Below are 9,327 nucleotides of genomic sequence, written 5' to 3' on the forward strand. Positions count from 1 at the left end.
GGTAGTGAAGATCTGTTGCGCTATTGCACCTACAGAAGCTTAACCGCTTAACCTGACCCTGGTAAGTAATCAAAGAGGCGCGAGGGGTAGACCAGTCTAACGTCTAACCTCGGTGATCCAAAATGGCGTATGCCGAGTAAAAAATCGAAACGCGCAATTCCAATCAATATCTTTCTAAATTTAACAATTCAACCGAAAATTCGCCAAATTGTGATGTTATGACGCGGCCGCCGAGCGTCAGTTGAGTTAATAATGCAAGAGTTCGTCCTGGCCGCGTTCTCGTTTGTCTCCAGCCTGCTGATCGTCATCGCCCTCGTGTTGTTCGGTAATTCCAACCAAGCCAAAAGGTTAACTTCGCTCCCGCGCGATTTTAACAGAATTTCTCTCGTAAATCCCGTTGCATCGAAAAACCAGATAATATAATATATAAATGAATAAATAATATCGACGAATTGTATCCATATAAGCTGTCCCTGTATTTTCCTTAGTTCTTGTAACATTTCGAGTCATCGCGCATCTATTTCTTTGCTATTTCAAGTGTCTCACTTTATTGTGGAATTTCCTATGCTGGTAAAGCGAGATTGTTGGTAGTGTAGAGATGCTTGATTGTTTTTTCGTTGTTGCAGGCTGGTATTTAGTGTGGAAGTTCTTTTTGTCGAGGTTCAAGTTCGTCAAGGAGCTGCTGGGTGGGATGAACGAATCCTCACCTGTTCACGATTTGAAAAACGGCAGATCGCGCGTGAAGAAGATACGCAGGGATTAAGAGGCAAATTGAGGGAATCCAGACGGGGTGATATAGGTAATTACTGTACTTTTTTCTATACTGGGAAACTATTTTGATGATTTTTATGATTACGGATATAGTAGCAGAGTTACAAGAAAATTATATTGGACCTTTTTTATAGAGGACTACAATTTTTGTTAACGTTTTTTATAGGATCGACGATTTACAAGTTGTTTGTAATAGACAATATGTAGTATAGGAAATTGTAGAGTCTCGTACTTTCGACGATTACTCAAAAACTATTAAAAGAAAATTGTATAGAACCTAATTTGTAGCTAACATCGATATTTTCACCTTCCATTTAAAACTTTTTTCTTCATTCTCAATAATTACTAAGTTATATCATCACCAATACTCAATCTAAAAAAAAACTGTACATTTCGTTTGACACAGGAATTTCTCAGACCAGCTTAGCGCTGTTTCGAAAATGTCGATAAACATTCGTTGTGCAACGACAGAGGATCTCCTGAACATCCAGCACTGCAACCTGCAGTGCCTGCCGGAGAACTACCAAATGAAGTACTACCTCTACCACGCGTTATCCTGGCCGCAGCTGAGCTACGTAGCAGAGGACGAAAAAGGTCGAATCGTCGGTTACGTGTTAGCAAAAATGGAAGAAGATTGCGAGGACAACCCTCACGGGCATATAACAAGCCTCGCGGTGAAGCGCTCCCATCGTCGCCTGGGCATAGCCCAGAAACTGATGAACCAAGCGTCCCGTGCGATGGTCGAGTGCTTCAGCGCGAAGTATGTCTCCCTCCACGTACGGAGAAGCAACCGCGCGGCACTCAATTTGTATACCAGTAGCCTTCAGTTCGAGGTGTCCGAGGTCGAACCGAAATACTACGCGGACGGCGAAGATGCTTACGCGATGAAGAGAGATTTGAGTAGCTTCTATTTGGAGAAGGGCGCGCAAGGGAACAAGGAGGCGAAGGAGCATGTGCATACCGCGAGGTGCTGCGATCGTTCTTAAGAGTCCGACGGCGATTTGCTTATTGTGTATAGGTTTATTGATGTATTTATAGAGGTAAATGTTGTTTAAGGCGACTAAGAAATGTAAGGATCGGTCGAAATGTACAGAATTATAGTGTATGGGTATTGGAGATTTTGAGGCGTTATTTATTCATCAGTACCTAGTGGGTGGAACTTTTTGAAAAAATTTGGAGACGTACTACTCGATGTGCTGTATGTATTGTAGAATTTTTCGATATTCTAGACTGACGGCGTTCGGTTGCAAAAATGTAAGTACACTGTATGTGGAAGACTGTTTATTATAGAATTTTTCGAATTTCTAAGTCGACGCCTTTCATTAAATGAATTTTCAAATCCTAAGATCGCTTCTTAGAAAACATAAGTCAAACTTAAGGATTAAGTATTAAGTTTATTAATCATCGATCTCTTCTAAGTGAGCCAATTTTAATTGCTTTGCCCTATCTACTTTTCCAACACTCTTCCCTTTTTTAACCTTATTATTATTATTAATCTTTTTATCACCGACAACATATTCTGGCATCACAACTCTACTGCCTCTAAACACAGCCTTCTGCTCTTGTCCACTCTCCTCCAAATTCCTCCCACAATACAACTTAGACTCTTTACCATTAACATTAAATTCATTTTTTCCTTCTTCTTTCTTTACGATCTTCCCACGTTTCCCTTTAGACTTAAACAAAATCCTCCCAGAATCTTCAATATGTTTCTTCCCCTCTGATTTCCTCCTAGCTTTTAGTTCCTTAAGAAACGACAGGGCAGCCCTGGTATTGCTTTCCTCGCTTAAATCCTCATTGGCGACGTCCTCGAGGCTGTACTTAGTCCAACGATGCGGGTTTCTGTGGAAATCGGGGATGGTATGGTTTGCCGCTCTTGGCGCAGGTCCTTCAGGCCTCTTGAAGATGCTCTCGCGCCCTCGGAATCTACTCGTTATAGTTTTCCTACCTAGTTTTAATAACTGCGACCTGTAAACATGACTGTTGACGTCGAGTTCATTGACAATATTCACGTGTTCTGATAGAATTGTTATACAGAGTATTAGTTTATTTGAAATAACTTGTTAAGTATTCGTTTTATACATGAGAAAATGTTGTTAATAAAAATGGAAAGTAGTAGCATCAGCTACAAGGTTAAAAGACATGAAATAAATGATTGCTACTTACTACTACTACTACTATTACAATACAAATTTGATTGCAAAGATTTAATATTTGAGGTTTGGGTTTTGGTAAACTCTTTATCACCTGTCAACGTTGACATCAATGCCAATGCCAACATCAACATCTTCGATGAAATTTACATCTTCCATGTTAATGTTCGAGATTTGGGTTTTAGTTTTGTTGCACTCTTCCTCGGCAGTAGACAACTTGTCGAAGAGGAGCTTTTGACGGCTAGCAAACTCCGCATTCCCTGGAAGGCGGAGCTGGAATTCGACTCCATGCATCGTTCGATTTTGGTTGTCAATTATTTTCCAAGATTCTGTTTACGTGAAACTTCTGTTCTGATTATACTTATAGTTTTCGAGGTTAGGTGCTACTTAGAGACACAATTGTCAAGCTGGGGGCAGCACTGAAGCACTCAGCAAGAGTATGAATGCATCAGAGAAACACGAAAAACTGGGCATGAACCAGCAGGGCTCGGATATTTTATCCCGCACGGTTCGCTTCCCCTGTTTTTCGCCCGTATTTCGATCCCCACTACTATTCCCCTCATGCGTGCTCATGCGCGTTCGCGAAGCTCTCCGCAGCGGTACCGTGAAAATCAGTGCATACCCCCACCAACAAGATCCCTGGGGATCTCGTATCTTTCCGTACACGCCGGAAAGTGGGGACGACGCGACCATGGTGGGGACCAATAGTTGGTGGGGGTATGCAGTGATTTTCAAGATTTGTAGGCTTATTTTGGCTATACATTTCGTCAAGTTGGCAACGTGGATAGTAGAAATCGTTTGAAGCCAGAAACTATCGCGGCAATAACGAGAACAAAATTATACTTAAAAAACAATAAAAAAACATGTATGGATTATCGTGTAACAATGGACATGTTAAAATTATTCAATTGCACAATGTATAAGAGGAAAGCAATTCCTGCGGAGATAGGAAATATAATTGTACAAGATGAAACAGATGACACTGACACTACAAACACTGATGACGAATAAATATATTTTTAAACAAATAAAATTACATTTCTTTTATTATTTACCTCTCCCGAATAGATTCAATTTGAAATTTACAAACACGAAAAGCATACATTATTTCTCATACATTTATGCTTTTCAAATATATACATGCATATAAATTATATTCATTACATTTACTTTCGCTCTTCATAATAATTCATTTCGTCCGATTCAAATTCAGAAATCACTAGGACGAAATGTTATGCAGGTGGCGGTGCGGAGAGCTTCGCGAAGGCGCGTGAGGAGAATAGTAGTGGGGATCGAAAAACGGGCGAAAAACAGGGGAAGCGAGCCGTGTACGGAAAGATACGAGATCCCTGGCATGAACACTCATTTTTACACAAAAGGTCGTATGAAATTTTTTCGTGACTTCAATAAGTAACGAGTAAACTAATAAACTCATAGAAAATGATTTAGACACGTCAGCAAGTCTGAATATAAATCACATTTATTACGAAAGGTTGACAAGAAACTAGAAACAGAAACGGTCGGCGGTGGTCAGTGGTCCTGCGACTTTCAGTGATATAGAAAAACGTGGTAAATCCGAGGGATCCGCTACAAAAGGCACCCAATACAGTATATTTCAGCAAGTAATAAAATACATCAGTTAGTGTCAAATACGGTAAAATACTGAGAACGTAATCCTGCGCTTTGCACGTTAACATTAATATATATAATATATACAATCTTAACCTAGCGTTTAAACACTAATTAAAATGAAATCGAGGCGAATTAGTGAATAAATTAATTAATCATAAACAGCATCTGAGTTAACCCTAACCTAGCCTACATCGACCCTAATTGAAATTCAATCATCCCCTATCATCAGATCGCGATTCTCCGTATAACTCATTAAATTTTATTAAATCGAACCACCTGGGCGAACTGAATCTCCCGCGAAACACATTATATGGCCATTCAAAGAATAGAAATAAACAAATTCGGCCAGGTCGCCCGAGGAGGTTTACAAAATTACTAATGATGATAATAATAATGATAATGATAATAATAATAATCATCTTAAAGCTACGATCTGCGAAACGAAGCTCTGTCCATTTCGAAGGTATCAGTTTCCGATACCCTGGCAGACCTTTCCTTCAACAATAATTAACATCCGGCAATGCAGAATTATTTTAATAATCGCTGATTGCCTTGAAGTAATAAATAAAATAAATCTTCTTTTATAAACGTTCGACCATGTAACGATCGAAAATATTTGTTCGTATTAAAGAAAAAGGAAAACAATTAATATTATTATTAGATGTAATTGGAGCTACGAGTCTAATGTTTACATTATATTACAATGATTGTGTGCGTGATTTTTGACATTCCTATAAATTGGTGAAACGGCGGTGTCGATTCTGGTAATGTTCGGATATATGGCCACGCAACGATTTTTGGACCATGTGTGACCGGTGATCCGGAGGTGACTGAAATTTGATAAAAGATGATACGAAATGATTCGCAATAGTGTCCAGATACATAGCCACACGTGGCCCTAGGGGCCACACATCCGGACACTAATATAACCGCGAACGAGGAATGTCAATTTTTAATTAGAAACCACGATGGCAAACGGAATCGAATGAAAATTCTGTACAAATGTAGATGAGATCCAGTGTTGGATCCTTTAGCGTTGAGCACGTCACGGTGAAGATTAGATTAGATAAGAAAATACACATCTACTCCTGCGAAAAATCATTCCCCGATAGTGGAAGCGTATCAAAAAATAAATCGAGATTCATTAGGGAAACTGTACGTTGGTACGAGTAAATCATTTAAATCGTAATGGAATTAAAAAATAATTACAATCCGCGGAAAGTTCTTGGTCTTACGTACAATAAAACATATCCCTTAATAAACTATTCCCTCGATATATGAGTTCAATCCTCCAGGCGTGAATAAATTCTAAGGAATTTAAGGCTCCAATTTCTGTACAGTTTTTCTGTTACAATTATTATTAAAATTTGCAGATATCGGGACCTTAAAATGGCTCACTCTGTGCCAATTCACTCAAGCGCTAGTCAATGGCCAGACTCGTTGAACTTCCGAGCTAAATAGCGTAAGCTTATAAATTTATGGACATGTCTTGGTCGTATGGTGGCGAAAGATTGTTTTCGGACGAAGAAGCAGTCGCTGTCGCGGTCGTCGGTGATTGCAGCGGCGTGGAGGTGGTTGTGGGACTCTCGAGGTTCGAGTTCCAATGGCTCCGCTCGGTCCCCTCCCCGCCGTCGTCCGACACGATCGAAATATCAGCGATTATCCCGCTTTCTGCAATATTCCGACAACATTATTATTTTTAGGCATCGAATTCGTATGTCAAAAATTCTGAAAAAAATCAGAAATGTACTACTATCCTCGTGTTCTCGAGAGTTACCGGGCACAGTTCAGTTTGTAATCGTTCTGCGTATCTCAATGCTTTACCGCGTATACCAGTGGTGGGCAAACTTTTTTAATGGGGGGCCACAAAGTTTAAGAAATTCTAGAGGAGGGCCAGAATTATAGAAAAAATGCACTTTATAGTTCTCGACCGTGAAAACGTAATTATAGCGGGCCATATACTATCCATGTCGATGGGCCCTCGGCGGGCCGGATTAAATAATTTTGCGGGCCGTACTTTGCCCACCACTGGCGTATACTGAACCGTGTGAAGGGAGTTCGCTGCAACCCCCACCACCTTCCAAGCTGCGCGAAACGGTCCTAAATTCTCGGGAACACGAGTATATATAAGTAGTATATTTGAACATTTTTTTAGATTCGTATTTTAAAAATTGAAATAGTAGTATTCCCAAAGAATGGATATGAACTTTAACAGTGGTCTTCATTCAGATTTATCTTTCCGTCAATGCAGCCATATGACTCAAATAGAAATGAGGAAGAGCACTGACCGACGCTGCACTGGCTGTTAAGAGTGGTGCTTCGATGATGAGGACGAGGGCTCGTGTCTAAGCCGAGGTTCAAGGTCGTCGGTGGCCCGCTGCTCCCACCGCTGCTCGACGAGGAACTCACGGAAATCACGCTGTGAGGTCTTCTACTACAGCGGGTCGAGTCGTCAGACGTGGACACAGCGATGGAATTCCGGAATCTCGGAGCTGAAACACCGTACATTGTGAGTTTGACCTGATTAAGTATCTTTTTTTGAGTGTGATCATAATTTTTAATTAATAGACGTTTCGGATTTGATTGGAGTTGAAAGTAACTTTGCTAGATGCGCGGCAGTTTCTGCTTGAAAGTGAGCCTTCGTTGAACTTTGTAGAATTATTAGAAGCCGAAATATGGCGATTTTTTTAAAAATGACCTAAGTTAACTGACTGGCCCAAAAGTCTAATGGGAAGGTTTTTACTACAATGACGATATCTATGGTTTTGTTGGGCCTACAGAATCCTACTGTTGGGAGTCATTTTAAAGCTGAAACTTCGATCTATAACATACTCCAATCTTAAGGCAACAACACTACGACTAGTCTTATAAAACCTACTTTTTGACAATTGGGCAACACTGATCGACCGGTCGTTGATTTGGTCTGCACTGGGCCTGATGTCTAGGCAAGGCTTATTCCCAATCCCCATACTCGACATCTCCGCCAGGCGCACTTCTAGTTTTCACAGAGAAACAATTATCAATTATCGTTACACCGATAATAACATTATTTTTATAAATAATTCATTAATATTGATTCTGCCACTACTATTCCTCCCGCGTGCCTTACTCATGCTCTCCACGATGCCCCACCACTTTAGATTAAGGCCCCCACTACTCTCCCTGAAATCCTGCAAATCCTTCGATATGGCATGGAGTGGGGATGCGCTAAGTAGTGTATTTAAGTTGTTGAATTTAACAAACCTCTGTTTCTCAGCGCCTGTTTCCACAGGAGGTTGCTCAGCTCCTCCGTCCAGGCTCTCTTTATCTCCTCGCTGGCGCACTGGAGCGTGTAAGTATCGCCTGGCTTACGTTTTCTGAACCAAATCTCGAACTTCGTTGGAGAGTCAGCTATTACTGCTGTCAGACCAATGTCTGTCGTTTTTATGCTGTGCTTGTAGATGTATATATCCAGATTCTACAAAAGTCAGAAGATAACTTACAATTATTCGTCGCCAGAGGTCTTGAGAATAAAAGGAAGCTAGAGTCATTCTAGCTCTAACTTAGTTATTAGATTCCAAGAATGTTTAGCATTTCTTTTTTGATGGGCTACCTTTCGGTCGGGGAATCGTCGGGCCTTGCTGAAGAGGATCAGGTCTTCGAATAGGAAGACCTGTCGCAAGCATTTTTTGCCCTTGCCCTGCCATACCAGGAATTCATTTTGCCTCAACAGTCTACCCTGCTCCTTCACGTTTACCTAACAAATATTTCATTAATGATTTAATTATTAATTTTTTTCTGTTATAGTATATTAGAAATTACTAAATACTCTACTGAATTATTTGTAACTTTTATAATTTGTTTAAATTTTTTCACTAGCAATTTACTTAGCAAAACATTCCTATATTTAATAGGGATATAATAAACAAATTTTTGGGTCTTACGTCGCAGTCCCTAAGAGAATCCATAGCCAGTAGGTCATTTCCATGCCTGAGCTGGAAACGAACCATCTGCTCTGCAGACCTCAAGTCAGCCTCGCCTTCAACCATAGGCTTCATGCCATCATCCTTCTCATCCTTTCCATCCCCGGACATCTGCTCGGACAAGTCAGTCCCAGCCTTTACCAACTGCTGCAAAAGCAACGCGTACTTCCCCATCCTCTGCACTGGCTTCAGCAAGTAGCTGGCCAAGTCCATTTTGTCGCCTAGCTCCAATTGCTTTTGTTTGAAAAACGTCGTTCCGTATTCTGCCATAAGTGAGTCGGAGTTCGGCTTGTTCTTGTTATAGAGGGCGTATAAATAGAATTTCTTCTCCTAGAAACAAAATGGTGGTTTTAGGGTTCAGGGAATTATTAGATTGATAAAAATTGTTGATTTTGAGAATAACTTACGTGTCTCAGGAAGCATTGGCCGACGTTCATCGGCGACTGCTCGCATTGTTCAAGTTCTCTCAAGAAGTGCTGGCTGTGAAACTCATAGATCTTCTCCACGTTCCCGAAGATCACGTTCCGCTGCCCGCGGAGAGCCTGCGGTATGTCTTCGCGCACCAGCTCCGGGATGTAATTCTGTTTTTTGAAATTTGAAGTGCAACGATTTTTATGGTAGCTCAATAGCATTTTCAAAACATATACGATTTTAATACAAGTTCAACAAAACAATAATTAAAGTTTCTAACTTTCATTTTCCGCAAAAAAATACAGGGTTTCCGTGAAGATTGTTTAAAAAAATGCATTACAAAATTCTCATTTTTAACACGGGAGCTTATGGAAACTTTTGTATAAATGCCTCGTGAG

At 40.4% G+C, this 9,327-nt stretch overlaps 4 protein-coding genes across 8 annotated transcripts in view; 2 read left to right on the plus strand and 2 right to left on the minus strand.

Moving 5' to 3' along the window:
• The first annotated feature begins 67 nt into the window (after positions 1-67).
• Positions 68-978, plus strand: LOC108629329 (uncharacterized). Its single transcript, XM_018031925.2, has 3 exons — positions 68-347; positions 627-799; positions 938-978. The coding sequence occupies exons 1-3, from the start codon at positions 253-255 to the stop codon at positions 976-978; spliced, it is 309 nt and encodes a 102-aa protein (XP_017887414.1). The 5' UTR covers positions 68-252.
• vnc (GNAT family N-acetyltransferase vnc) lies at positions 708-1,887 on the plus strand. The gene is made up of 2 exons (XM_018031935.2): positions 708-799; positions 1,178-1,887. Exon 2 carries the CDS (start codon positions 1,212-1,214, stop codon positions 1,755-1,757), a length of 546 nt encoding a protein of 181 aa, XP_017887424.1. The 5' UTR covers positions 708-799; positions 1,178-1,211; the 3' UTR covers positions 1,758-1,887.
• A 150-nt stretch (positions 1,888-2,037) lies between these two features.
• On the minus strand, positions 2,038-3,413 carry LOC108629333 (uncharacterized). 2 transcript variants are annotated; one of them, XM_018031934.2, is made up of 2 exons: positions 3,019-3,413; positions 2,038-2,739 (listed from the first exon to the last, which is right to left on the minus strand). In XM_018031934.2, the coding sequence occupies exons 1-2, from the start codon at positions 3,216-3,218 to the stop codon at positions 2,169-2,171; spliced, it is 771 nt and encodes a 256-aa protein (XP_017887423.1). In that variant the 5' UTR covers positions 3,219-3,413; the 3' UTR covers positions 2,038-2,168. The 2 variants fall into 2 exon arrangements, with proteins under 2 accessions (XP_017887423.1, XP_017887422.1); XM_018031933.2 differs by having other exon boundaries at positions 2,038-2,751; positions 3,019-3,412.
• A 973-nt stretch (positions 3,414-4,386) lies between these two features.
• LOC108629330 (puratrophin-1) overlaps positions 4,387-9,327 on the minus strand; it is a 56,553-nt gene continuing 51,612 nt past the window's right edge. For all 4 annotated transcript variants that reach the window (XM_018031926.2, XM_018031930.2, XM_018031929.2 and 1 more), the window contains 7 exons: positions 8,926-9,099; positions 8,480-8,848; positions 8,149-8,292; positions 7,800-8,013; positions 7,435-7,551; positions 6,845-7,048; positions 4,387-6,227 (listed from right to left, as the gene is read on the minus strand). In XM_018031926.2, the coding sequence (XP_017887415.1) occupies positions 6,025-6,227; positions 6,845-7,048; positions 7,435-7,551; positions 7,800-8,013; positions 8,149-8,292; positions 8,480-8,848; positions 8,926-9,099 (1,425 nt within the window). In that variant the 3' untranslated portion in view covers positions 4,387-6,024. The remainder of the gene's footprint in view (positions 6,228-6,844; positions 7,049-7,434; positions 7,552-7,799; positions 8,014-8,148; positions 8,293-8,479; positions 8,849-8,925; positions 9,100-9,327) is intronic.

The sequence above is a fragment of the Ceratina calcarata genome, unplaced genomic scaffold, assembly GCF_001652005.2.
Source record: "Ceratina calcarata isolate Rehan_Ccalc_2016 unplaced genomic scaffold, ASM165200v1 scaffold567.2, whole genome shotgun sequence".
Lineage (NCBI taxonomy): Eukaryota > Metazoa > Arthropoda > Insecta > Hymenoptera > Apidae > Ceratina > Ceratina calcarata.